The sequence below is a fragment of the Ovis aries genome, chromosome 14 (genome assembly GCF_016772045.2).
Source record: "Ovis aries strain OAR_USU_Benz2616 breed Rambouillet chromosome 14, ARS-UI_Ramb_v3.0, whole genome shotgun sequence".
Classification (NCBI taxonomy): domain Eukaryota; kingdom Metazoa; phylum Chordata; class Mammalia; order Artiodactyla; family Bovidae; genus Ovis; species Ovis aries.
The window spans coordinates 44,267,894-44,295,796 of NC_056067.1; the positions used below are offsets into that span (position 1 = coordinate 44,267,894).

A 27,903-nucleotide genomic window follows, 5' to 3' on the forward strand; every position below is an offset into this window, starting at 1 on the left:
GCCTGTCGTGCGCCGCTCTCCACGCTTCCTTGTCGGCGCTCGCCCGGCTCCGTGTTCCCAGCCGCTCACGCCATGGCCGCGCTCACCCAGAACCCGCAGTTCAAGAAACTGAAGACGTGGTACGAGCAGCACGGCCCTGACCTCAACTTGCGCCGCCTTTTCGAAGGGGACAGGGACCGCTTTAACCGCTTCAGGTGCGTGCGCGGACGGGAACGGGGGCGCGGACGTGCCGCACCGGGAGGCGGCTCGCGGGGCCGTGCGGTGCAGGGCCAGGGCCCGGAGGGCGGGGCGGCGGTCCCCGGGGTGGGGGTCGGCCGTGGATCCGGGCCTGGGCCCAGGCTGCACTTCGTCCTTGACGCCTCCTTGAAGCAGGTTTCCGGTTGCTCGCTGGAGGTCTCGGGGCCCCGGCAGCTTCGTCTGGAGGAGTCCCTTTCCGCACGCACCCCCCGCTTCCCTTCCAGGGGGATATCTCTCTTCCCTCCCCTACCCGCCCACCAGTCTCGGCCGGCTGAAGCAGCCCATCCTTCCGCGGTTGTGAGCAAGGGCCCTCGCTGACGCAGCAGGCGCGGAAGGGCTGCTCCCCACTTCATGCGATCCTGGCTTAGAACGGACCATCCGCAGGGTGTGGTCAGGGTGGGACAGGCCCGTGGGATTTGCGGGGAGCCTCGGTGGAACGCTGGAGAGGTGGGGCTGTGATTCCTGCCCTGGAGGCTAGATCTGGAGACCCGTGATCAGGGGTAAAAGAGGAAATCTTGGGGGTTGGGAATGGCGAACCCATTGGTGCAGGTATTGGGCAGGGGAGATCTGTGGCGCCAGATCCGAGGTCCCTGATGGCCAGCCCTGGCCTCCGGGGCATTCCCTGAGTAGGTTGGGTTAAGGAGCCCTGGGCCAGAATGGTCGCTCCCTGGCCAAGGCGGTGGCAGCGCTCCCAACTCTGTCTTCCCATCCCCCAGCTCAGTTTTAGCGGAGCAAGGGCCCCTCACCCAGTGTCTGCAACTTGTGCTGTGCTGCGCCTGCTGCAGGTCAGCCGGGTGGGCGGGCAGCTGACAGAGGACACCACTGTGCTGGCCAGCTGAGGCTTGTTTGGATTTGGCACGGGGAGGATGTTTTTTCTGGAAGCATCTTGTCAGGGAGCTGTCTGGGGTGTGGTGGGCAGCTTCTGCTGTCTTTCTGCAGCTTGAACCTCAACACCAACCATGGGCATATTCTGGTGGACTACTCCAAGAACCTGGTGACGGAGACTGTGATGCAGATGCTGGTGGACCTGGTAATGTTCTGCTTTGGAGGGCTTGACCGGTGACCCATGATGTGGCAGGCGAGCAGGGCTCCTGGCGCCCCTAGATTCCTGAGCATCTTTACTTCCTTCTCTTAGTGAATCTCAGTCACTGCCTCTGTGCCCCTGCCCCTGGCTCAGGTTCTCACCGGCAGCCCAGGGGACCCAGTGCCGGGATGTCTGAGCAGACCCTTCCCAGGCAATGGGGGAGGGCGCCAGGCTGCAGCCATCCATCAGTCCCCCTGGGGATCTGCACCAAGCCTTGTGCTTGGGGTCTTGGACTCTTGACCGTCGTGGGTGGGACCAGGTCTCAGTGTCTTCTCTTCTCAGGCTAAGTCCAGGGGTGTGGAGGCCGCCCGGGAGCGCATGTTTACCGGTGAGAAGATCAACTTCACTGAGGTGAGCTGGCCAGTGGACAGCAGTCTCTGCACACCCTCCACAGCCTCTTGGTTCCCTTTGGGGTGCGTCTGACTGTTAGCAGCATCGCCTTGTGTCATACTCCTCCTCTTAGGCAATGCTTTTGCTTAACGAGGGACCTGAAGGTCTGTTTCCTCAAGCAAGTTGCAGGGCCCAACACACCCCAAGACACACCCCATGGTGTGTCTTCCCCAAGCCTGCAGTCTAGGTCTGGTGAGCGTGGATGACGTCCAGTGTCTATGTCTGTCTGGGGACAGCAGCTCTCAAGCCTGCAGGGAGAGGGCATCTCAAGACATGGTCAGAGAAATTAACTCTGACCTGTTCTTGCTGCAAGTTTTATTAGTGAAAAGCAGACTCCTGTCAGAATTAATCTCCTCAGTGGGAGGAGTCAACAGGAAGCTATGGCAGGGCCAGGTCTGGGTCACCCTGTTCCTGAATCGCTATGGAAGCCTTGGAGGCTTAAGAATCACTGAGCACGCAGAGCGTCATCTTCATAATGTTACTAGTCTCCTTTTACACACGGGGAACTTGAAACTCAGAGATCAAGTCACTTATCTAATGTCATTCTCTAAGTGGCAGATTCAAGATTCAAACACGTCCTGTCTTTCACTGCTGGGCAGTCTGAGGGAGGCGGCAATCAAGGAGGGCTTCCTGGAGAGGTCATTTCATTGTCTATAGAACATGGCTCAGAAGTGAGGTTAGACAGGGTGAGGGTGGTGTGGCATGAAGCCCTCTACCTTAGCGAGCTGCTCCCTGGGCTAGAGTCCTAAGATCATCCCTTCCTGTCCCTCCAGAGTCTCAGGTGTGTTTCTTTCAAGGCCTCTGCTGCCCGAAGCTCGATGGGACTGTTCTCACTTGATAAGGCCAGCTGCCTGGCGCCTATCACAGACTTAGGATCTGTTTTGGTTTCCGGTGGTGGGTGTGATGAAACACTTGGTGAGGGAAGGTTCAGTTGCTTGCTTTGCTCCACTTCCAAGGGGCCAGGACACTTTTCAAAAGGTGCCAGCAAGCACCATGAACTTTTTACCAGGAAGATGAGATTGGGCATCGTGAGCGTTGGTCCTCTGTAGCCACTTACTGCTTGTCTTTGGCCTGTGTGGCCGCCAGTCTGCCTTCGCTCACTCCATTCAGCTTTCCTTGACTTTTTATGCCCTGAACGTCCGGGGGTCATCGGGGCCTGTCCTAGGCCCATTCTGGTCTCTCTCCCCTTGTGACTATCTGCAGCATGTAAAGCAAGGGGCACTTGCCTTGCTTCCTCCCTCCCCCGGATCCTGGGGGTGGTCCCTACTTCCGTGAACACACAGTGGGTTCTCTGTATGAGTCCAAATGCTTAACAGACCTTAGGGCCTGAATGTCCATTGGGTGCAGCTGGGTGTGTGGCTGCACTGGGGCGAAGGCCTTCACACGCTGACTCTCGCCCTCAGGATCGGGCGGTGCTGCACGTGGCCCTTCGGAACCGGTCAAACACACCCATTTTGGTGGATGGTAAGGATGTGATGCCAGAGGTCAACAGAGTCCTGGAGAAGATGAAGTCTTTCTGCCAGGTATGGGCTGGACTTCCCACTAGCCATGTGTGTGCTTGTATTTGGGAATCTAAGGGTCCCGATGGGCCGCCCTTCCACTCTCCTTGGAGAGGACCCCAGCTCTCAGTAACCTGAGGTGGGGGCAGTGTGTGTGATTGCTGGCCATGGGGGCTCTGCTAAGGCACGGATTCCCCTAACCCTGTTCTTGAGGAAACCACTACTAGCAGCTGTGGAGCAGCCTCCTTCTTGAACTGTAATAGCTGTGGGCTCACGGTGACAATCTGGCCAGGTCAGAGATTTGAAAAGCAAAGTGAGGCCTCTGGAGGGTGGAACAGTCGGGGAGAGACTTGCTTTTTGTAACTTCTTAAGTCATGGATCCTTATTTCCTGGTCTAGAACTCGATAAAATTTAAAACTTAGGATTTTCTTGACCACACCCCTGCCAGATTTCCAGAGGCAGTCTTTATTTACTGTGAAATCTCGCAGAAGTTTCCTGTGCATGCGCTAGCCTGTCTGTCGTCTCTTTGAAGCACACACACCCACACACGTGCACACACATGCAGCTTGTCCCTGCTGCAGCAGTAACGCACGTGGCTGCGCCTCCTTCTCCTCTGTGGGTGCTGGGGTTGCCTCAGGGATCTGCTGGAGAGTTCCCCACATATATTGCCGTTGCCTCAGTGTCTACGCCAGGGATGGTTCTGCAAGAGTTCGTGATGTCCTTAAGCCTGTAGTGCAAGGGTGATATCTGTGGGCTGGACTGTTTGGGTGGGCCTGTGCATGTCTGTGTGTGTGGATGATGCGTGCTCTGGGAGTGATAATCTAAGCTTTGGTCAGCTTTTCCCTGAGAGCAGTGTCCACCATGTGTGGCTGGTCAAAGTCTGGTCACTTTGGGTGAGAGCCATCTTCTGACTGAAATAGTGGGAGGCGATCTGGGCATCCATCCTAGAGGCAAAGGCAGCCAAGTCGGACTTCACGCGGTGAGGAAGGCTTGGGATCCTGATTGAAATCTGAATTCCAGAATGTCCCTTCACAGAGGTTGGTGCTGGTGATGGGCTTTGGGTGGAGGAGAGGGCATTTCCCCCGCCTTCATGGATCACAGCCCTGTCGTGGTCAAGAGGCTTTTGTAACTCAGTGAAGCTATGAGCCATGCCATACAGGGCCGCCCAGATCAGACGGGTCATAGTGAAGGCAAGAGGAGAAGGAGGCGGCAGAGGACGAGATGGCTAGATAGCACCACCAACTCAGTGGACGTGAATCTAGGCAAACCCCAGGAGATGGTGGAGGACAGAGGAGCCTGGCGTGCTGCAGCCTGTGGGGTCGCAGAGTGGGACACAGTTTAGTGACTGCACGACAACCACAAAGGGTGTTTCCAGCTGTCAGGTGTGAGTGCAGGAACTGATGTGCTCTGTGTGAAGCATGGTGCTCTGCTTGGTCAGCCTTGGTGTGCAGAGGCATGCCAGGTGGAGAGTGTGGCACTGGTTGTCTGGGAAGCTGTTTCCAGGAGAACCCTCCCTTACAGCTGGCTGCTGGAGTACCTGACTCAGACTGATGGGTATTTATAGTACAAAAAAGCTGCTGAATAGCAGCATTTCCCTGGTGAGAAACACTCCCCAGGGCTGTGCTCGCAAAAGTTCGCCAAGATTGGGTGAGAATGTTCACTGTGACCTTGATTGTCACGGCAAAACCTGAAAACAGCCTGCCCTTGGTTATCAGAGGACTGACCAGTAAAATCAGTGTGTGTTCATACCCTGTAGTCCTGGGCACCATTAGGAATTAGGGACCTACAGCTGCTTTGACCTGCTCTTCTGTTCAGGATATATTGTGAAGTCAAAAAGGGAAGTTGCAGAACTGGTGGGTTTCGTTAGACACCATCTGGTCAAATAAAGGGTAAGTGTGGTTCTAGTAAAGATACACCAAGTTTCCCTTTTCGGATGCTGTATTATAACAAAACTGATGATGAGATTGAGGGTTGAAAAGCTGAGTAATTTATTTTTCTTTCTGTATTGATGGGAAAGTGTTCATGGCAGTTGATTATTATCTAAAAGAAATGTTACCAGGTCTTACTGGTTTTGGGAAAGCCATGTGTATTAGTTTCCTATCAGTATGTAACAGATTACTCAAGAATTTAGCAGCTGAAAACAACAGTCAACATTTCGGTTGATTGGTTCTGGCTCTGGTCTTATAAGATTTAGTCAAGGTGTTGGCCCAAGGTCACATTCACCTGAGGGCTTGATGGGGGCTGGAAGATCTTCTCCCAAGATGTTTCACCAGCAGTTAGTGCTGACTTCTGGGAGGCTTTAGTTCCTCGCCTTGTGAACCTCTCCACAGGCTATTTGAGTGTCCTCATTATATTGAATATTTGCATGGTTACACTCTGGCGGCTTCCATACTTTTTAGAAACCTCTGAAAGGTGAACACAGTAGTATCTTTTACAGATAGCTTAAAAAAAAGTATAGATATTAGCAGGTCCATAAGTATTTCTGGTCCCTTCTGAAATCTGACATTGTTTCACTATAATAAAGAAAAAGTCTAAAAGGAAAAAGACCATGAAAGTTCTATGAGTGAAAGAAAATAACTCCACGCTGTTATTTTGTAAGCTTGTTAGTATAGTTTTATACTTCTAGGGGCTTTTGATCAATGTTCTTGTCTCCAAAAGCATTCTTGAAAAGTATCTGTAGTTTACTTAGACATACCATGTAGTTGTTCCTTGATGATTATACATTCAGCATGGAGCTTTAAGCTCCATTTCATCCCAACATGGATGTATGGAAAGCAGCTGCTTTGGAAAGAAAGTATGAAAGTAAGGTTGAAATGCATGAAGTAAGGTATGGGCTTCCCTGTTGGCTCAGTGGTAAAGAATCCATCTGCCAGTGCAGAAGACATGGGTTCGATCCTGGGTCAGGAAGATCCCCTGGAGGAGAAAATGGCATCTGAAATTACTCCAATGATCTTGGCAAGAAACCCGCTGCAGTACTCTTGCCTGGAAAATCCCATGGGTGGAGGAGCCTGGTGGGCTGCAGTCCATGGGGATGGCAAGAGTCGGACACGACTGAACGACTTCACTTTGACTTTTCACTTCCATGCATTGGAGAAGGAAATGGAAACCCACTCCAGTGTTCTTGCCTGGAGAATCCCAGGGATGGGGGAGCCTGGTGGGCTGCCATCTATGGGGTTGCACAAAGTTGGACACGACTGAAGAGACTTAGCAGGAGCAGCAGCAGCAGCCAAAAATAAATAAATAAATTTTTTAAACAGGGAAAGTAAAAGATGTATCTATTATGATTTGGATGACATAGCTACAGAGTTTTCAGGCTGTTACAAATTGCCTGTCTTCTTACTGCTTACAGTAAAATGCAAGCAGAGAGAAATAAACTTAATATAGAACATTTAAACAAAAAGAAGCCAGGAACTGTAGGATTTGAAAATTCCCAGCCTCTCCGGGCAGTAATTGCTTCCGAAATTAAAGATGGATGTGGGTTTTTGGCTGCAGAGTTTTCTCTGGTTGCAGTGGGGGAGGCTGTCTTGTTGTGGAGCACGGGCTCTAGGTGCTTGGGCTTAGTAGTTGTGGCACACAGGCTTAGTTACCTCGCGGGGTGTGGAATCCTCCCTGACCAAGGACTGAACCCAGTGTCCCCTGCATTGGCAGGCAGATTCTTAACTACTGGACTACCAGGGAAGCCCTACTTCACCCTCCCCCGATTAATGCAGGCAACAGTGTTATTAAATTTTCTTTCACTATATAACAAGGATTTTCTTTCTTGCAATTCCCAATAATGTTTTCCTCCTATTTCTTTAAATCTACATCAGCAACCCCCTCGAGGACCTTTAAACCTCTGCTAACAGTCTCTTCCAGGCTTTTATTAACTCTCCTGAGGGCTCTTTTAGCTTTTACCCATATTTCTAAATTTCTTTTATGGTAATACCCTACTTCTAGTGCCAAAATCTGCACTAGTTATTTATCATATAACAGATTGCACCAAAACTTGATTTAAAATAGTAAATATTTACCATCTCGAAGTTTCTATGGAGGCTTCCCAGGTGGCGCTGGTGGTAAAGAACCCACCTGCCAGGGTAGGAGAGGTAAGAGCCATGGGTTGGATCTCTAGGTTGGGAAGATACCCTGGAGGAGGGCACGGCAACCCATTCCAGTATTCTTGCCTAGAGGATCCCATGGGCAGAGGAGCCTGGTGGGCTACAGTCCATAGCGTTGCAGAGTCTCACATGACTGAAGTAACTTAGCACGCACGCACACATACGCAGTGTCTGTGAGTCAGAGATTCAAGCTTAACTGGTTGGTCTTGGTTTGCGGGGTGGGTGGGGGGGTCTCTCTTGAGGGTTGTACTCAAGATGTTGGCCAGGGCTGTATCTGAAGGGTTCTGGAGGATTCTCTTCCAAGGTGGTTCCTACTCGTGGGTGGTGAGTCAGCACTGGCTGTTGGAAGAAGGCCACCGTTCCTCACCACAATGGCTTCTTCACACAACCGAGTCTTCTTAAAATGTACATGGTTTCCCCAAAGTGAGTGATCTAAGAGAGCGAGGCAGAAGCTGCATGGTCTCTCATGACCTGGCTTCCGAAGTCCTACTCCATCACTTCTGCAGTATTCTGGTGGGTTCACAGCCCTATACTGGAGAAAGCAATGGCACCCCACTCCAGTACTCTTGCCTGGAAAATCCCATGGACGGTGGAACCTGGTAGGCTACAGTCCATGAGGTTGCAGAGTCAGACACGACTGAGCGACTTCACTTTCACTTTTCATGTTCACAACCCTGTACAGCACGGGGGGCTCCCTACACCCACACCTCTGTAGGGCTCACTCTGCACCCACGCCTCTAGAGTGTGTGGTTGAGGAGGCAGGACTCCGTAGGAGCACGTGGAGGCTGGCTGCATGTCTGTCGTTCTGTCCCTGGCACAGACTGGCCACAGTAGTTGGCATTTCACATCTCTTGGCCTCTGTCATGTTAGGTTCTGCTGGAAGTTCATTCTTCTTTTGCAAATTCTGATAATGTTGCTGGTTATGAGATGGGGGTATCACCCCTCCCTCCTACCCTTACTCATGATGGACGAGGGTCTAGTTGATGATGAGAGTCTAGTCCCTGCCTGAGTGTGGCAGGAATCTGACACTGTGGTCTCCGTAGGCTTCTCTGAGGGCCTGGAAGTTGGAACTAAGGTGTAAGGATACAGAAGTAATGATGCTTTTGAACAGCGGTTTATACTTGGGGGTTTGGGCTGATGGCATCTCCCTGCTCTGTGCCAGCGTGTCAGGAGCGGTGAGTGGAAAGGGTACTCGGGCAAGGCCATCACGGACGTCATCAACATCGGCATTGGCGGCTCTGACCTGGTAAGGAGAGGGCTGCCTTGGGATAGAGGAGGGGGTCCTATCCGGCCTTGGTTTCCCCAGAGATGGGACCTGGCTGTTCTCACCCCTTGTGGAATCTTGTTTTCTGATCCTCCATCTCCCCACAGGGACCCCTCATGGTGACTGAAGCCCTCAAGCCCTACTCTTCAGAAGGTCCCCGGGTCTGGTTTGTCTCCAACATTGACGGGACTCACATTGCCAAAACGCTGGCCTCCCTGAACCCCGAGTCCTCTCTCTTTATCATTGCCTCCAAGGTACGGGCTTCAGCCCCGACCTGTCTCCCAGCCCTGTGTGTGCTGGGGTGGGAGCAGGGCTGGGGGGAAATGGGTGCTTTGCCACTGCCCTGCACACTGGACCCTCCTGCCTGAATGAGCTGTGCTCTGTGGCTCGGGTGGGCACAGCTGCCCTCAGACCGTTCCTTATCTGGTGGCCATCAGTTCACCCAGTGAAAGCCCACACTGGTCCACGTGTGCCTCTGTCTGAGGCCACACCCACTCACTTGGCTGAATCTCTGCTCAGCCCAGGACCATTCCTGTGTCTCTCAGAGATTTGTCCCTAATGTCTGCTCCTTTCTTATCCCAGAGCCAGGCCCAGATAACGTAAGCATTTGCTTTTTTGTCATTTATACCCTGTTTGCTCATATCCATACACATTAAATATTAAGAATAATTCCATCTGGGTTTTGAGATACAGCCAAGTCTGGGCTGAAGGAGCCCCAGGCCACAGCAGCTCTCCTGGCTGACATTCTAACCTTTGACCTGTGGTTCCTCTGTGAAGTTCTGGAATCACAGGATGACACTGGTGCTTCCAGGCCTCTGCCCCAGACACACACCAGTCGGGGCTTTGAGGACATGTGGGTGGAGGTGATGTGGAGCAACTCACTGACCCGCACTCACTACTCCATGTATAACTGGGCATCCACGTGGCCTCCGCTGCTGAGCTCTGGCTCAGGGCCATATCAGCTGGGGACCAACTGCTGTACTCTCTGCCTGCAGACCTTCACCACCCAGGAGACCATCACGAACGCAGAGACGGCGAAGGAGTGGTTTCTCCTGTCGGCCAGGGACGTGAGTGCTCATGGGCAGTGGGCAGGCCGGGAAGGACAGAGTGGGTCTGCCCAGCCCTGTAGCCCTGTTTCCCCTGAAGTTGGCAGCAGGAGGCAGCCTTTCTGGTTAAGATACTTGGCTTTGCCAGCCCAGACAAGCCCAAGGTACAGACCCTGTTCTAACTGCTGAGGGCCCTTTCCTTAAGGCTACTGGCTCTTCGGAGCCTCTCTGCCCCTGGCCCTGCCAAGTTTACAGGGGAAGCACCCTGGGCCTCGTGTGCCCGTGAGGTAGGATGGGCCAGCCAGCCTCTGACCCTTCTGCCTATTCTGCCTTGATTTGGGCCTCCTTCAGCAGCCTCAGAACTGAGGACTGGGGGCGGTGGGCCCCACCCAGGGCCTGGGTTTCTCCAAAGGCCCTGGGTCACTGTCCCTGGGGGCGGTCCCCAGGGTGAGTGTGGTCTAACTTGGCTTATCTCTTGCAGCCTTCTGCAGTCGCGAAACACTTTGTGGCCCTGTCTACCAACACTGTAAGTACCCACAGGGGTTCTTGTACCACCACCCTGGGTTGGGGCCCCAGCCAGGTCAGGGTCATAGCCTTTCCAAGTAAATGAGCTGACATGTGTTGACAGCATCAGGGATCTTGGCTCAGCCAAGACGGATTGCTTGCCTATGGGGGATGTGAGTTGCAAGCCATACTTGCCACTTCTGCAAGGCAGACGAACTGCTGCTGCTCCATGAGGGGCTTGCAGTCAGTGGGATCACATTAACCCCACCCGTTTCCTGGAACCTGACTGATAACCACAGCATTCCACACGTGTGCCCTCTCTTGGCCTCTGCCACTGGCCTCCCCCCAGACAAACTGTGCCAGGTACAGGTGGGGAGTGGTTGTTCAGTCGCCAAGTCATGTCCAGCTCTTGCGACCCCATGGACTGCAGCGTGCCAGGCTTATTTCTCACATAAGGATGTTAGTTAAGCCCAGTGAAGGGATGTGAGTTTGCCCAGTGATTGTATGAGTCAGTGATGTAAGGATTAGAACGTGGTTACCCATGTGCCAGCTCCTCCTGGCCCCAGGTTGCACAAGGTAGGGTTGGGGGCAGGCCTGTGGGAGTTGGGGCTTTGTTCCGGGAATCAAAAGGAAGGCAAACCTGGTTGGGCACTGGCTGTGTGGTGGGCCTTGTGTTGGGCGGTCTGAGCTGCAAGCACGCCCAAGTTGTCTGGACCCCTACTCCTTCCATGCCACCCCCACCCATGCCTCCAGTGCTGACCTGCCTGTGAGAGGAGACAGAAGGACATCTTAGGGCTGGCCAGCCACAGCACAGCTGTCCGCCTCCTGCAGGTAGAGCTGGTCAGTAGGGCGTCTCCTGTGGGGTCTAGGGAGGGGGCTGCTGACGCTGTCTGTGTAGAGGACAGAATAAGATTGGTCATCTCCTGAAGGCTTTCTGGGGCTCAGTCACCTTCCCAGCATCAGAAGGGCTGGGCAGGTGTCCAGGTTGTCTGTTCCCTGGCCTGGGAGGTGGCCCCTGCCTGTGCTCGCGGTCCAGCCTGGGGCCCGGTTTCCCAGATATCCCGGGGGTTGGGTCTGGGCGGTGGCTCTTGCAGAGCAGTGTGAGGGAGGTCCTTGCAGTGAGTGTGCAGCTCCCCTTCAGCAGGAGGGCTTGGCCAGTACCAGGCCACCGATGTGCTGGGTGTGAGCTGGCCGGACATCTGACTCTGGGGTGGGCGTCTCCTGGTGCTGCCCTGGGCTCACAGGCGGCTCCAGCCCCGCCCCAGTGAGGGCTCTGTGGAAGGTGTGTTGCTCCTGAAGCTTGGACAGCATGACTCCTCATGCCTGCAGGTTCTCGTGCAGCTAATCCCGGCTTCTTCCTTCTCTTTCCCTCTGCCCCTTTCTAGGCCAAAGTGAAGGAGTTTGGAATTGATCCTCAAAACATGTTCGAGTTCTGGGATGTAAGTAATGGCACTTGCCTGTGGTGGGTGAATTATGTCCTTTACTAAGTCAAGCCACAGATGAGGGGCCCCTGGAGTCAGGTCAACGTTTATTGAGCACCTGCTGTATGCCTGGCTTTGGGACAGGCCAGGAGGTCCTCAGGGAGCAGGAGCAGCTTCGCTCAGTCAGGATATGGCCCCCCTCCCACCGAGGGGGGCTTTCAGGGCCAGGGTGACACCCCCCTGGGTGCCTGCAGTAGCACCCACAGTGGGGTAACCAGAGCCACCCCCATCCCCCTCGGAGAGCTGAGGTTGTGAGTTATTCTCAGTGATGACCTTTCTCTGAACCACAGCCGCAATCTGTAAAGGCCAAGGGGCAGGGCAAGGCAGGAGTGTGACTGGGCAGGCCTGGAAAGGAGCTGCAGGGGCAGCTGGAGGTGGCAGAGAGGAGGTGCCAGGCCTGGGGCCGGGTGGGGCCCGGCTGGGCAGCTTGCAGAGCCAGCACTGCTGAGGGGCAGAGCTGTGGGCCAGTCTAGCCATGGTGGTCCCACAGGCTCATCTCTGCTGAAGCCACCGTGGGTGCCAAGCAGCGAACCGGAGTTGTCCCTGCGGCTGGCCTGAGTCCAGCCATGGTGTAGGAAAGGCTCTGGCTGCAGAATGCAGGCAGGCTTGGGATGCAGGGGTGCAGGGATGCAGTGCAGCGAGTGGCGTGGGTGCAGTGGGTGTGGCTCTAACACATGACCTTGGCAGGTGTACCTAAGAGCAGCCTCTAATCGAGGGGTTTCCCCTTGGGGCTGATTCCAAGCCTTTATACCGTAAGCTCTCTGCTGGCTGAGTGGCAGCATCTGAAGATGTAACCTCCTTTGAAAGCTGTAAAGGCCTTGGAGTCTGGGAGAGAATTTAGCCTTCGTGCCCTAAGGCGTCTCTTGTGTGTAATGAGTTAACTTCTTTCCAGAATGGGACTAGTTATGTACCATCCTTGGAAGAATTGAGAAGAGTCACTCAGATCCTTGTCTGCATCGCATGGCTCAGATGAGGAGCCCCGGTCGAGAGAGACTGTGCAGCTGCTAACAAATGCATGCATGCCTGATACAGGAAGGGGCGCCATCCTCCTGCATGTATGCCTGATACAGGAAGGGGCGCCATCCTCCTCCCCGGGATCTCGAGCTTGAGCAGGTGGTGGTCAGGGCCGTGCGGGGGCTTCCGTGAGCCAAGGAGCCCGGCAGAGCGGGGCTGTGTCCCAGCCTGGGTTTTCACTGCCTGTAACCACCCAGTCTGAAGAAATGACTTGAAGTGTGGCTTAAACAGAGACCTGGGTCTCCCAGGTAAGGCCTAGGAACACGAACATGGAGCTGGGACTGGCTAGTGAGGTCCAAGTGCCTGGAGTGGGCACAGTGGAGGCCTCTGGGCCAGGCATACCTGGAGGGACCTGCTTGTATATTGCTGCATTGAGAAGGTGACATCTGAGGAGCCAGGAACAGGTGAAGTTTCTAGGGTCTCTCATTTGAGAAAGAATCATCAGAATAGATACAGCGATATTGTGCTGGCCGCGAGGTAAGATCAGAAGAGTCCAGTCAGGCGTAGGCCTGTGTAAGTGGTGAGGCCTGCTCATCTGTGTCCAGGGGATGCAGCCACGGTCCAGGGTCCATGGGGCATCCTTGTGTGTCGGGCTTAGGCAGAGGTGAGGTGGTAAACTGGGGGGTCTGTCAGGGCTCAGCCAGAGTCAGCATATATTGGGGAGCTCATTTTGGCTGTTGATGTCTGAAGAGGAGCCAGAACAGGTGCAGGTGATGTCTGAAGAAGCAGCCCCAGGGTGGGTAAAGGTACAGGGGAGATTCTGGAAGAATTCAGATGCGTATTCTGTCGAGTGGTGTCTGAGGAGCCAAAATTACGCACAGGTACTTAGACCTGGATCTGTGAGTTCAGGATGGGTGTATACAGTGGGATCTCTCTGACTGGCTCTGAAGAGTGAGCCTCAGGTACTGGATGGCTGATCACTCAAGCGAGGCTGTTAGAATTCAGATGAGACAAACATGGAAAAGTCCCCTGAGCCAGGTCAGCCTCTGTGTTCTCAGCATCCTGACCCAGTGAGATAGGCAGAGCTCAGGGTGTTGTCGAGCCCCCTGGGGTCCCATGACCAGCCCAGGGCGTGTCAGTGGCACTGGGGTCTGGCTGGGGTAGGGTTTGAGGTGCCCAGATGAGGGAGTGACAGGAATGTACCTGGTTATCAAAGGTAAGGACTGGGGAGTCGGGGCAGGTGAAGACAGCTGAACTGCTGAGGAGCTGCATCACTGAGATGTGGTGTGAGAGGCTGCTGCTGCTGCTGCTAAGTCGCTTCAGTCGTGTCTGACTCTGTGCGACCCCATAGACGGCAGCCCACCAGGCTCCACTGTCCCTGGGATTCTCCAGGCAAGAACACTGGAGTGGGTTGCCATTTCCTTCTCCAATGCGTGAAAGTGAGGTTGCTCAGTCGTGTCCGACTCTTTGCGACCCCATGGACTGCAGCCTACCAAGCTCCTCCGTCCATGGGTTTTTCCAGGCAAGAGTACTGGAGTGGGATGCCATCGCCTTCTCCAGGTGTGAGAGGCTAATGGTAGACAAAGGTCTCTAGAGGCACAGACCACTCAGACCCTGTTTGGCACCAGTGGGCTCTCACCAGGTTTCCCTCAGGCCACGGCAAGCAGCCAGGAATCTGTCAGGTCTCTAGGAAAAGTCTGTTCAGGTTAGGTTTGTACAGCGGGGTCTGCTAGGGGTCATCTGTAAAGCTACATCTGTTTGAGGTCTCAGAAGCTGGAATCAGACGAGGTGTGTATAACTCGGTGTCTTGGGGAAACCTGAGGAACTGAGATTAGACAACATCTGGGCAGAAGCGGATTGGTCAGATAAGGACACTGGAGCCAAAGATAGAGACAGAGCTGAGTCTGACAAGTGGGCTTAGAAATCCACGATTGGCCCCAAGTCAGAACTGTGTTCTCAGTTGTTGTCTGAGCAGTTCTGGTGATGCTCAGGGCAATGGCCCAGGGGCCCCTGGGAAAAGATTGAAAAACTGGAGTCGGGCAAAGAGATGGAGCACTGCATCCGTCCATCTGGAAGGTTCAGGAATTTTGTCTGTCTCAGATGTACAGAGCAGGTAAGGTTGGAGGAGTTGAGGCGAAAGACAGGTTTGTACTCCTGGTTCCCGAACAGGTGAGGTCTGAGTTGTTGAGGTTAGTCCCTGGTTTGTACTCTGAATCTGAGGAGCTGAGGTTCAGTGCAGGTAGATAGAACTGAGTTTTTCAGGTTAAGTCTGTAAGCCAGAGGCAAGCTGGAAGTAGGCTGAAAAGCCACGTTTGGGTTAATTAAATTCTGTCCCATAGTTGAGGTCAGGAACAAGTAGGTAGATCTGTCAAGTGAGGCCTCAGGAGCCGGAGTTAGGCTTATCTAGAAAGAACTGGATTTCTTAGATGATCTCTGAGAATATAAAGTGAAGACAGTTGGATAGAGGGAGGGTCTCAGGTGAGATCTCAGGAGCTGGGATTGGGCCCAGATGAATAGAGCTGGATCTCCCAGTTAAGGTCAAGATAGGTAGATAGAACTGCTGCTTGGCAGATGTCTTATGATGATGAGTTGTGCCCAGATGCAGGTATGTGGAATTGAGTTTCTCAGGTAAGATCTATGGAGTCTGCATAGGGGACAGGTTTTATTCTTGGGTCTCACAGGGTGAGTTAAGCACAGGTGAGTAGAATAGAGTTTGTCGGGTAAAGTCTGTGGAACAAGTTCAGGGAACTGGGTCTGTCCAGTGAAATCTCAAAAGTCACAGGGAAGTCCAGGAAAGAACCAAATGTCTTAGATGACCTCTGGCGAGCTGAACTGGGGCAGAGCTAGCCTGTCAGGAGCAGCCTCGGGAGCCAGGATCAAGCACAGGTAGCCAGAGGTGGCTCACCATGTGCAGTTGAAAGACACAAGGTCATGCACAGGTAGGTAGAGGCAAGGTCGTCCAGCTGCGGGCTCAGGAACCAGGGTCAGTCTTAGGTCGGTAGAACTGACTGGTCACACGTCAGGAAGAACCAGAGTCAAGCACAGGTAAGCAGAGCTGGTCCACTAGGTACAGTGTGTGCGGTGCCAGAGTCATTAACAAGTAGACAGAATTGGTCTGCTGGGCATGGCCTGAGGCTCTGGGTCATGTACAGGTAGGCCAAGGGAGTCTGCCTGATATGGACTGAAGATCCAGGGGAATGTACAGGTAGGCAGAACTGTTCTGTTGGGTATGGTCTGAGGACTCAGAGTGGGGCACAGGTAGGTAGAGCTGGTCTGCTAGGTACAGTACAAGGAGCCAGGGTCATGCACAGGTGGGCAGAGCTGGTTCATTGGGTATGATCTGAGGACCCAGGGTCAATTACAGGTAGGCAGAGCTGGTCCGTAATGTATGGTCTGAGGATCCAGGGTCATATGCAGGTAGGCAGAGCTGGCTGGGTAGGTATCGTTTGAGGACCCAGGGTCATGTGCAGGTAGGCAGAGCTATCTGCTCAGTATGGTTTGGGGACCGAAGTCAAGCACAGGTAGGGAAAGCCTGTGCTAGGTACACTGTAAGAAGCCAGGGTCATGTACAGGTAGGCAGAACTGTTCCACTGGGTATGGTCTCAGGACCTGGAATCAAGCACAGATAAGCGGAAGGTCTAAGGAGATTGAGTCGTGCACAGGTAAGCAGAGCTGGCTTGCACAAAGAGCCAGGGTCAAGAACAGGTAGGTAGACGTGGTCTAGGTATGGTCTGAAGGTCCAGGGCCGTGAACAAGTAGGCAGGTAGGGTATGGTTAGGTATAGTCAAGTGATCCAGGGCCACGCAGAGGTAGGTAGAACTCGTCTGCTAAGTATAGTCCAAGCATCCAAGAGCCAAGCACAGGTAAGAGTGAGCACAGGTGCAGCGCAAGGAACCCGGGTTGAGAACAGGTGATAGAGGCGGCCCACACGGTGCAGCCTGAGGAACCAGGGACATACAGGTAGGCGGAGCCTGGGCTGTTTGGTATGGTCTGAGGATCCAGGCTCAAGCGCAGGTAGGCAGAGTTGGTCTGTCAGGTATGGTGTGAGAGTCCAGAGTTGTGTACAGGTAAGCAGAGCTGGTCCGCCAAGTACAGTCTAAGGATCCAGGGTCATGTGCAGGTAGGCAGAACTGTCTGCTAGATATGGTCTGAGGACTCAAGCAGAGGCAGGCAGAGTTGGCCCACACGGTGTGTCATAAGGAGCCAGGGTCAAGGGCACAGGTAAGCAGAGCTGGTCCACTAGGTACAGCACAAGGACTCAGGATCTTGTACAGGTAGGCGAACTGGTCTGTCAGGTATGGTTGTGTACAGGTAGGCAGAGGTGTCTGGTTAGATGCGGTCTGAGGAGCCTGGGTCAGAGGCAGGTAGGCAAAGCTGGTCTGCCAGGTACAGCGTAGGAAGCTGGTGTCATGTACAGGTAGGCAGAGCGGTGGCGCTGGGTATGGTCTGAGGACCCAGAATCAAGCACAGGTAGGCAGAGCTAATCCACTAGGTAAGATCTGAGGAGACAGAGTCACCTGCAGGTAAGCTGAGCTGGTTTGCACAAGGAGCCAGGGTCAAGTACAGGTAGATAGAGCCGGCCCGCTTGGTATAGCCTCGGAACCCAGGGTCACGTACAGGTAGGCAAAGCTGGTCTATAAGATGTGGTCTGAGGAGCCAGGGTCATGGTCAGGTGGGTAGAACTCGTCTGCTAGGTGTGGTCTGACGATCCGGGGTTAAGCCCAGGTAAGCAGAGCTGGTCCACTTGGTAGCACAAGGAGCCAGGGTCGTGTCCAGGTGGGTGGAACTGGTTCATAATGTGTGGTCTGAGGAGCCAGGGTCAAGCACAGGTAGGCAGCGCTGGGCTGTCAGGGATGATCTGAAGGTCCAGGTTGTATCCAGGTAGGCAGGACTGGTCCGTTAGGTATAGCACATGAATCCAGGGTCACGTACATCCTGGTGCCCTAGATATGGTCTGACAATCCAGGGTCTTGTACAGGTAGGCAGCGCTGGCCCAGCAAGTGTGTTCTGAGGAGCCTGGGTCAGAGGCAGGTAGGCAAATCTGGTTTGGTAGGTATGGCAAAAGGAGCCAGGGTCAAGTACAGGTAGGTAGAGGTGGCCCACTAGGTGCGGACTCAGGGTTATGTGCAGGTAGGCAGAGCTGGTCCGTAAGACGTGGTCTGATGAACCAGGGTCAAGTACAGGTAAGCCGAACTAGTCTACCAAGTGCAATCTGAGGACCCAGGATCAAGTATAGGTAGGCAAGGCTCATCTGCCAGGTGTAGACTGGATCCAGGGTGATGTTTGTGTAGGCTGAGGTGGTCTACTAAGTAAGGTCTGAGGAGACAGGGTCACATTCAGGTAGGCAGAATTGTTGTCGGTATGACCTGAGGACTCAAGAGTTAAACCCAGGTAAGCAGAACTGGTTCACAGGGCACAGCACGAGGAGCCAGGGTCATATACAGGTGGGTAAAGTCTGTCAGGTACGGTCTGAAGGTCCAGGGTTATGTACAGGTAGGCAGAGATAGTCCATGAGGTACTGCACATGAAGCCAGGGTCGTGTACAGGTAGGCAGAGCTGGTCCCCTAGGTATGATTGGAGGATCCAGGGTCATGTACAGGTAGGCAGAGCTGGCCCAGCAAGTGTGTTCTGAGGAGCCCAGGTCAGAGGCAGGAAGGCAAAGCTGGTCTGCCAAGTGTAGTCTTGAGAAGGCCTAAGGATCAAGGTCACATGGGTAGAGGTATATAAACATGATCTTAGGTGGGTTTTTGCCCCCAGGGTTCAGGTACAAGTTGGCATCCCTGGACTTGTTAGATGAAATGAGTGGGGCAAGGTCTAGCTTAGAAATATATAAGGCCTGAGAAGGTGACTCAGACACAGGTGGGACCCTCAGTGGTAGGATCAGGCTCGAACACAGATAGGTAGATGTGACTCCCTCAGGCGCTGGATTCAGGCAGAGGTATATACCCCTGGTCTTTTGGTGATGGCTGAAGGACCAGGGTTAAGCCTGGATTGGTAGAGTGACTTCTAGTCAGGCATTGGGGTCTTCTGCAGGTAGGTGGAACTCTGGGGTCATAGGTGATCTGGGGGCTCTTGGTTGGACATGAGTAGGTGGAGGTGACTCTCTCAAGCAAGGACTTTGGGGTCAGACATATGTATGCTTGGGTCTTGCAGGTGAAATCCTTGGAGCATGATTCTGACCCAGGTCATAGGGGTTAGGCCTGTGGTTAATCACAAGTAGGTAGAACCACAGCTCTTAGCGGGGGACTGCTGAGCACAGATATGCAGAGATGTTTGCGTCTGATGAGGTCTGAGACTCCCTGCTGAGGTTTTGATGCCCAGGTTAAGCAGAGACTGATACAGGGACTGATCGGATCTCTTGGGCGAGATTCCTTGGGAAGGTGTGAGGAGTCGAGTTGGGCTCAAGGAGGTGGCTTGGGTCTGTTGGTTGAGATGTAAGAGGTCACAGTTAGGCACAGACAGGTATGCGAAGCCTGGTTCATGAGCTGGACTGTCTGGAGCCTGTCTCTGACAGGTATATAACCTTGTGGTATGAGGTACTGGAGTCAGACATAGGTAGGCAGAGTTAACCTCACAGGTGAAGCCACTGTATCATTGCCCAGGATTTCTTTGTGGGCCTGGCTTTGTCAATGAGTCCATGGATCAGGGTCACATGGGCAGAAGTATATAAACATGATCTTAGGTGGGTTTTTGCCCCCAGGGTTCAGGTACAAGTTGGCATCCCTAGACTTGTTAGATGAAATGAATGGGGCAAGATCTAGCCTAGAAATACATAATTGGTGTGATTGGTAAGGCCTGAGAAGGTGACTCAGACACAGGTGGGACCCTCAGCGGTAGGATAGATCAGGACACTTAAGTGGGTAGTGTGGACTGTCATCGAGGGAAAGCCGGAGTGATCGTAGGTATGTGTACTTAGGTCTGCCTGGGGAGGTCTGTGGAGCCCTTAGGTTCAGGTAGGAGAGGCAGAATATGCTGAGCCACGTCAGCCACCTGTCCTTAGCACCCTGGTCCAGTGTGATGGGCAGTGCTGCGGAGGCCAGGGGATCTGTAACCAGTCCGGGGTGTAGTCTGTTGCACTGGGGTCTGGTTGGCAGGGTCTGAACTAACCAAGTATGGAAAGAGACTGGATTATACCTGGTTGGAGAAGGTGAGGTCTGAGGCTAGTGAGGCTCAGAACTTAGAACTGACTGAGGTGCTATATCTTTAAGGTGTGTTTTGAACTCACTGCAGGTAAAGGTGAGGTCTAGCGATCTGTGTCTGCAGCTTGAGGTTTCAGAGGCTTTGCTGGGCTCTTCCCAAAAGTCAGGTCTGAGACCCTGCCCTGAGCCAAGGTCAGCAGCCTGGAATCTCAGTCTGAGCCCTGGCCGTCTGTTCAGTCCAGTTTCTGGGTTTGAGTCTATTGGGTGAGATCTGAGAGCCTCTGTCAAGCATAGTGTGGTCTGTGGGACTGACACTGTTGGGTCAGGTTCCCCCAAACCCAGACCCTTTCTAAGTGAAGAACCCCATCATATTCCTCTTTATTACCCAAGCCAGAAACGTCTGATCCTCTCACTCTTGATCCTCTCATTCTTCCAGTTCATCCTGTTTAAATGAACTTCCTGAATCAGTGCTGTGCATCCGCACCACCCCCATCCCGGGTAGCATCACTCTTTGGATGACCACTGGGGCTCTCATGCGGTTTCCTGCTTCCCTTCTCCCCTCACCTACAGACTTGGTTCTCCATCCTTGCCTCTCAGCTTCTGCCCACCAGTTTATCACTTCTTCCTTCATCTTCAACATTGTGCTATCCATTTTCCTGCCCAGCCTTTCTCAGTGGGCTTTCAGGAGAGAATTAAATCCTAATGCCCCAAGGCAGCCATTGGATATAATTAATTAGCATCTCTCTTTTGCATCTGGAAGGATGCTAGCCTTGGACAACCTTGGGAGTATGGAGAAACTAAGTCCCATTCTTCACATCCAGGCTGAAGCACCTTCAGAGTCCTTTTATTATTGGTTTCAGTATTGTATTCCTGTCTTCTAAGCACTTTATTCTCATTTTCACATTTATTGGCATGGTTGTTTCATTTATGTCTTTCACCCCCATGGATTGTTGGCATTGCCTATGCTAGGAACTTGATGGGTACTCCATAAATAGTTGTTAGGAAGATGTGATTGGAGCTCTGAGGATTCCGATGGTACAAAGTGGAATCTGCAGTGTGGCATGGGAGAACACAGTGTGGATGGTAGGTCTCGGTCTGCCTTGGGCTGAGGCTGAAGATCAGTCAAGCCCAGGTATGAGCTACTGGGCCTGTCCGTGTCCCAGGAAGCAGGGCTGGCGCAGGTAGAAGGAGCTGTGTCTGTCAGTACAGCCTGGGAGTCGGGGAGGGGCTCAGGTACAAGGCACTGGATCTCCTGTCAGAAGAGGCAAGGCCAGCCCCAGGTATGAGGCGTTGGGTCTGAGGAGCAGGGGCCACAGTCAGGTAGGAGGTGCTGGGTTTTTCGTTGTTCAGGGTAGCATGGGCACAGGTAGAAGGTGCTGGCTCTGTTAGTGTTTACAGAGGCTGGACACAGGTATGAGTCCCTGGTTCTGTTGATGTCCGAGGAGGCATGACCAGACACAGGTGTGGGATTCTGATTTGTCAAGTGTCCAAGGAGGTGGGCTCGGCACTGGATCTGCTGGTGTCTGAGGAGGCCGGACCTGGCTCAGCTGTGAGGCCCTGGGTCTGTCGGTGTCTGAGGAGGCTGGACCTGTGCAGGTATGAGGCCCGGGTCTGTCTGTGTCTGGTGAGGCTGGACCTGTGCAGGTATGAGGCCCGGGTCTGTCGGTGTCTGAGGAGGCTGGACCTGTGCAGGTATGAGGCCCGGGTCTGTCGGTGTCTGAGGAGGCTGGACCTGTGCAGGTATGAGGCTTTGGGTCTGTTGCATCTGAGGAGGCTGGACCTGTGCAGGTATGAGGCCCAGGTCTGTCAGTGTCTGAGGAGGCTGGACCTGTGCAGGTATGAGGCCCGGGTCTGTCGGTGTCTGAGGAGGCTGGACCTGTGCAGGTATGAGGCCCGGGTCTGTCTGTGTCTGGTTAGGCTGGACCTGTGCAGGTATGAGGCCCGGGTCTGTCGGTGTGTGAGGAGGCTGGACCTGTGCAGGTATGAGGCCCGGGTCTGTCGGTGTCAGAGGAGGCTGGACCTGTGCAGGTATGAGGCCCAGGTCTGTCGGTGTGTGAGGAGGCTGGACCTGTGCAGGTATGAGGCCCGGGTCTGTCGGTGTCTGGTGAGGCTGGACCTGTGCAGGTATGAGGCCCAGGTCTGTCGGTGTGTGAGGAGGCTGGACCTGTGCAGGTATGAGGCCCGGGTCTGTCGGTGTGTGAGGAGGCTGGACTTGTGCAGGTATGAGGCCCGGGTCTGTTGGTGTCTGGTGAGGCTGGACCTGTGCAGGTATGAGGCCCGGGTCTGTCGGTGTCTGAGGAGGCTGGACCCGTGCAGGTGAAAGACTCGGCTCTGTCGGTGTGTGAGGAGGCTGGACCTGTGCAGGTATGAGGCCCGGGTCTGTCGGTGTCAGAGGAGGCTGGACCTGGTTCAGGTATTAGGCCCAGGTCTCTCGGTGTCTGAGGAGGCTGGAGCTGGTTCAGGTATTAGGCCCAGGTCTGTCAGTGTCTGAGGAGGCTGGAGCTGGTTCAGGTATGAGGCCCAGGTCCGTCGGTGTCTGGGGAGGCTGGACCTGTGCAGGTATGAGGCCCAGGTCCGTCGGTGTCTGGGGAGGCTGGACCTGTGCAGGTATGAGGCCCGGGTCTGTCGGTGTCTGGGGAGGCTGGACCTGTGCAGGTATGAGGCCCGGGTCTGTCGGTGTCTGGGGAGGCTGGACCCGCCACGGTAAGGTCTTGGGTCAAGTCTGTGGCTCTGGTCAGTCCATGTGTAGTTAGTGCTGTTGGTCAGCCCAATAGCTGCCAGCACCTGGCTTGCTATCTTGCTTCTCAGAGGTGGGTTGGGCCAGGCTCTCGGAGCTGCACTTGTAGAAGAGCATGGCTCCCGGGGACAAGTTCCCTGGCAGGAGGGAGGGGGGGCGGGGTGTGCCAACCCCTCCTCAGTGCCTTTTCCTGTCTCTTCTAGTGGGTGGGAGGTCGCTACTCGCTGTGGTCAGCCATCGGACTCTCCATTGCCCTGCACGTAGGTGAGTGTGTGTTTTTGTCTCTTGTCTCAGATGCTGCTGCAGTCTGAGGTAGGGGTGGGGGCTCATGTCCCCAGATGCCCTCCTGTTCCCTCAGGCTGCTGGCCTCTCTGCCCCTGATGGGACCCTTTCTCCCAAGTCAGATGGGAAAGGCCGAGTGACCCTTGGGATTTGCAGGTTGGCCTTTCTCCCTGCCCCTCACAGCTGTGGTCTGGCTCATTCCCCATGCCAGGTAGAGTTACAGCTGCCTTTGAGCTCAGGACTGACTCTGATTTGAGAGGCTTTCCACAGGCCCTCGTCCTCCCAGATCCTGTTGCTTCTGGCTCCCCCTCCAGCCTTCCCCTGGTTCTAGAAGAAGCTGTGTCCATGGCCTGGAGCACAGGGCACGATCATTTCTGGTGACGCTGGTTTTGTGTTGCAGGATTTGATAACTTCGAGCAGCTGCTCTCAGGGGCTCACTGGATGGTAAGTGCTGAGGCCCGAGTTCTCCAGTAGGCGCCGGCCAGAGACATGTGGGTTGGTGCAGCTCCGTCCCCCTCGGCACTGCTCAGCCCCTGTCCGCCCTGGTCTCCTTGCAGGACCAGCACTTCCGCACGACGCCCCTGGAGAAGAACGCCCCCGTGCTGCTGGCTTTGCTGGGCATATGGTACATCAACTGCTTTGGGTGTGAGACGCATGCCATGCTGCCCTATGACCAGTACCTGCACCGCTTTGCTGCCTACTTCCAGCAGGTACCAGCTGCCAAGCCAGGCCTTGGGTCAGGGGCCCCCTGAGCCCAGGTGACTTCTCCTCCTAGGGCCTTTCCCCCTGTTAGCCTCAGGCGTGTCCAGGGCCCACCTGTGCTCCCCTCTCATGGTGAATCTCCGTAACCAGGATCCATGTCAGTCAAGTTGGGCTACCATGGGAGGGGCAGGACTGGCTGGCATGGCGTCGTGCTGGTCAGGCTCTGGCATGGCTCAGAGCATATGCCTCAACCAGGTCACTTCTTTCTTGGCCATCACCTGTTAGGCTGGGGCCACAGCCTGGGATCCCCATAGTTTGCACTGCCTTTGTCTCCCTCCAGAAAAGCAAGTTTACACCCAGTCTGTGGTGCCTCTTTGGGCTCCTCACAGCCCTCTGCCCCTGGAATCTCCACAGCCCCCTTGAAGCAGCAGATTCTGTGACTGGAGGAGGCGCTGAGGCCCCCCAAGACCAGAGTCTGGTTGGGGTGATGGCCCTCAAATGCAGTACAGCCTGGACCCCAGCCTTCCTTAAGAAATCACTTAAAGATTTTGTGACCAGTTTCTGCTCTTAGGAAGGTCTTCCCTGTACTGCCATACCTGCCTTCCCCTGGTCATGGGTCCTCCCTGGACCTCCATTCCTACCTTCTGTTGGTCATGGGTCAAAGGCAAAAAGCTTGTGACCTCTGCCCTCCCAGGTGAGGACGTAAAAGGATCGTGCCTGTGGATATCTTATGGGGCAGGACAGGCATACCTGGTGCACCCCAGGCAGGTTTTGGGGATGGTGTGTGAAGAGCAGGACTTGCAGATCGAGGGCTGGGTTTCTGGCCCTGTTCCAGGGTGACATGGAGTCCAATGGGAAGTACATCACCAAGTCCGGCGTCCGCGTGAACCACCAGACAGGCCCCATTGTGTGGGGGGAGCCAGGGACCAATGGCCAGCACGCCTTCTACCAGCTCATCCACCAAGGTAGGGCCCGTCTGGCCTGCGCAGGAGTGCTACTGGGGATGGGGAGGGCCTGCCAGCAGAGCCCCCTCCATCAGATGAGGGTTCCCCTGGAGACCATATGGGCGGCTCCCATGGCGGGGGTGGGTATCTGAGTGACCGCCATACCCTTCACAGGTACCAAGATGATACCCTGCGACTTCCTCATCCCAGTCCAGAGCCAGCACCCCATAAGGAATGGTTTGCATCACAAGGTAAAAACACTCTTCCCGACCCTCTTCAGCTGTCTCAGATTCACGTCACACCCAGACCTCTTAAGACTGATGCATTAGTCAGCAGTGACTAGTTTGCTGTTCCTGTCACCACAAGCTTCGTGGCTAAAAACAACACTCATTCATTGTCTTGGTTTCTTTGGGCCCCAGTCCATCACGCTTGCTGGGTCTCTGCTCAGGGTCTCAGGCTGAAGTCAGGGTGTCCGCAGGGCTATGTTCCTTTTTGGAGGCTCTGGGGGGCAGCCTTTTCCTCATTCATTCAGATTGTTGGCAGAATCCATTTCCCTATCAGTTCATTCGCTCAGTCGTGTCCAATTCTTTGTGACCCCATGGACTGTAGCATACCAGGCTTCCCTGTCCCTCAACAACTCCCGGAGCTTGCTCAAACTCATGTCCATCAAGTCAGTGATGCTATCCAACCATCTCATCCTCTGTCATCCCCTTCTCCTGCATTCAATCTTTGCCAGCATCAGGGTCTTTTCCAAGAAGTCAGTTCTTCCTATCAGGTCACCAAAGTATGAGTTTTAGCTTCAGCATCAGTCCTTCCAGTGAATATTCAGGATTTATTTCCTTTAAGATTGACTGGTTTGATCTCCTTGCAGTCCAAGGGACTCTCAAGAGTTTTCTCTAACACCACAGTTCAAAAGCATCAGTTCTTCAGTGCTCAGCTTTCTTTATAGTCCAACTCTCACATCCATACATGACTACTGGAAAAACCATAGCTTTGACTAGATGGACCTTTGTCAGCAAAGTAATGTCTCTGCTTTTTAATATGCTCTCTAGGTTGGTCATAGCTTTTCTTCCAAGGAGCGAGTGTCTTTTAATTTCATGGCTGCAGTCACCATCTGCAGTGATTTTGGAGCCCCCAAAATAAAATCCTGTTTCCACAGTTTCCCCATCTATTTGCCATGAAGTGATGGGACCAGATGCCATGATCTTCGTTTTTGGAATGTTGAGTTTTACCATTTCCCTATGGTTTCTTTGCTGACAGCTGGGAGCCATGCTCAACTTCTAGAAACCCTTTTGGCTATTGGTCTCAGAACCAGCAGGGGTGGGCTGAGTCCGTCTGATGCTTCAATTCTGTCCTGCCTCTTCAGTTGCATGTCTCTGGATGACTCACTTGCTTTCCCCTTCTGTTATTTTTAAGGGCCATGTGATTACATTGGGCCCACCCAGATAATCTCCTTATCTTAAGGTCTGTAACCTTAGCTCCAAATCCCTCTCTCTACCAAATCCCTTTTGCCATGCTGGGTACCTAGGCATTAACAGCAGGGGGCAAAGATCAGGGATTCAAGATCTTGTCTGCCACAGCAGCAAGGGGAAAACCACCCTCTACCAGAGGACTGCTCCTGCCTTGTCTCGGGTGTGCAGAGTAGCAGGTTACTGTGGGCACAAGCTTTGGACTCGGTGTCCTGGGTTTGAATTGATTCTTCCCCTCTGTCCCTCTGGCTGGGATTCAGTTTTGTTGACTTGAGGAAACTGAGGCTCAGCTAGAAAAGAGAGATGAGGCCTCTGCCCCTCATGGTCTTAGAAGATAGACAGTGGTAAAGTTCTTAGAGGGGCCTCAGCAGGTGGCACATAGTCCTTGAAGGGCACTTACTGTTGTTACCTAGTTTCTGGTGTCCTTGGATGTGCTCTCTTGTCCCCGCTTGTTCCAGATAAGCTCTAGAGTCGGAGGCAGTCAGGCTGACCCCAGCTGTTGAGACTAACCCTGACTGGGCAGTGCCAGGCAGTCTCATCTGTCTGCCTGAAGCTCACACAGGGCTTCTTGATGGTACTTGATGTCTCTCTCGTCAGATCCTCCTGGCCAACTTTTTGGCCCAGACTGAGGCCCTGATGAGGGGGAAGTCGACAGAGGAGGCCCGGAAGGAGCTACAGGCTGCTGGAAGGAGTCCAGAGGACTTTGAGAAGCTGTTGCCCCACAAGGTCAGTGCTGCTTTTGGAGTGGGCTTTGGGGTGGCATCCTGGAGTCGGAAGGATAAAGTTGTGTGGCCGTGGCCGGGGAGCAGTGTCCTGTCCTGCACAGTAGGGGGTGCTGTCCTCATGGACCTGCCCACCCCAGCCTTGGGCAGGGTGTGCTTCCCTTCTGAAGAGCTGGGGACCACGACTAACTGGGGGATATTCGTGGGTGTTTTCTGAAGGTCTTTGAAGGAAATCGCCCGACCAACTCAATAGTGTTCACCAAACTCACGCCATTCATTCTTGGAGCCTTGATTGGTGCGTAAGTGGGGAAGGTCTCAGCTTGGGGTAGGTCTGAGTGGGCTGGGGGAACCCTGACATGCTTCCCTCCACATGTACCCCCTCCACAGCCATGTATGAGCATAAGATCTTCGTTCAGGGCATCATCTGGGACATCAACAGCTTTGACCAGTGGGGGTGAGTTGCTGGCTCGAGGGGAGGGTAGGGAATGCCTACCCAAGGTGAGTTGGCTTGTGGATTTGACTAGTAATGCTGGAAGCCTCCTGATACCCTTCTTTCTCCTGTCCCTGGCAGAGTGGAGCTGGGAAAGCAGCTGGCTAAGAAAATTGAACCTGAGCTTGATGGCAGCAGCCCAGTGACTTCTCATGATTCTTCTACCAATGGGCTGATCAACTTTATCAAGCAGGAGCGCGAGGCCAGAAGCTAATAAACTTGTGCCCAGCAGCAGTCCCTGTTGTGACTAGTCCTTCTTGTCTGCCTGCCCAGAGTCTGCACTGCACGGTCCTGCCCAGAGCACCCTCTGGTTTTGGGCTTGGACCACGAGCCCTTTGGGGGAAGCTGGTCTGGAATTGCCACCCCTGCCCTCTCAGTGTCCACACCTTCTCTGTTCTACAGTTGGCTGCAGTGTTTCAGTGTAACTAATTTTTCTGATCTATGTGTATTGTTCTTGTACCAGGAAGAAAAATAAAGATGTCACAAAGGAGGTCATGGGCTTAGCCTCTTTGTCATGAGATGGGCTCTCTGCAGAAATCAAGGTGCCCAGTAGGAAGAGTGGTTGCCTTGACTGAGGCGTGACTGTAATTGGTGAGCAGATCCACACTGGAAGATGGTCCCTTGAGAAGAGAGTGGGTGCAGCGGAGCACTGTCCGTGTCTCGAGGGCAGCTTGGCCTCTGCAGCTGGATCTCTTCTCCATCTTCTTACACTGCTCACCTCTGTGGCTTTGGAAGGGACTGTATCCTTCCATGTGCTGAATGGTTTTTAAAACCACAGTGAGATTATGTCTCTTTTGGATGGATTCCTGGCCCAGATCAAGAGTGACTGATAACTTCTGGCCAGGTGCTCAGGTAATTCTTTCCT

General features: G+C 53.9%; 1 protein-coding gene across 1 annotated transcript; it reads left to right on the plus strand.

Moving 5' to 3' along the window:
* On the plus strand, window positions 1-27,528 carry GPI (glucose-6-phosphate isomerase). Its single transcript, XM_004015151.5, has 18 exons — window positions 1-194; window positions 1,177-1,267; window positions 1,604-1,672; window positions 3,115-3,234; window positions 8,467-8,550; window positions 8,676-8,822; window positions 9,564-9,635; window positions 10,096-10,140; window positions 11,504-11,557; window positions 22,633-22,693; window positions 23,112-23,155; window positions 23,269-23,421; window positions 24,249-24,378; window positions 24,532-24,608; window positions 26,424-26,552; window positions 26,768-26,843; window positions 26,936-27,002; window positions 27,120-27,528. Exons 1-18 carry the CDS (start codon window positions 73-75, stop codon window positions 27,250-27,252), a joined length of 1,674 nt encoding a protein of 557 aa, XP_004015200.2. The 5' UTR covers window positions 1-72; the 3' UTR covers window positions 27,253-27,528.
* Window positions 27,529-27,903: the final 375 nt, after the last annotated feature.

Bases quoted from the DNA above. Each gene is read 5' to 3' on its own strand.
- GPI (XM_004015151.5), top strand. From the start codon at position 73: ATGGCCGCGCTCACCCAGAACCCGCAGTTCAAGAAACTGAAGACGTGG. The intron at 23,156-23,268 runs GTAAGTGCTGAG...GTCTCCTTGCAG, and splicing joins TCTCAGGGGCTCACTGGATG to GACCAGCACTTCCGCACGAC. The intron at 24,379-24,531 runs GTAGGGCCCGTC...TACCCTTCACAG, and splicing joins CTACCAGCTCATCCACCAAG to GTACCAAGATGATACCCTGC.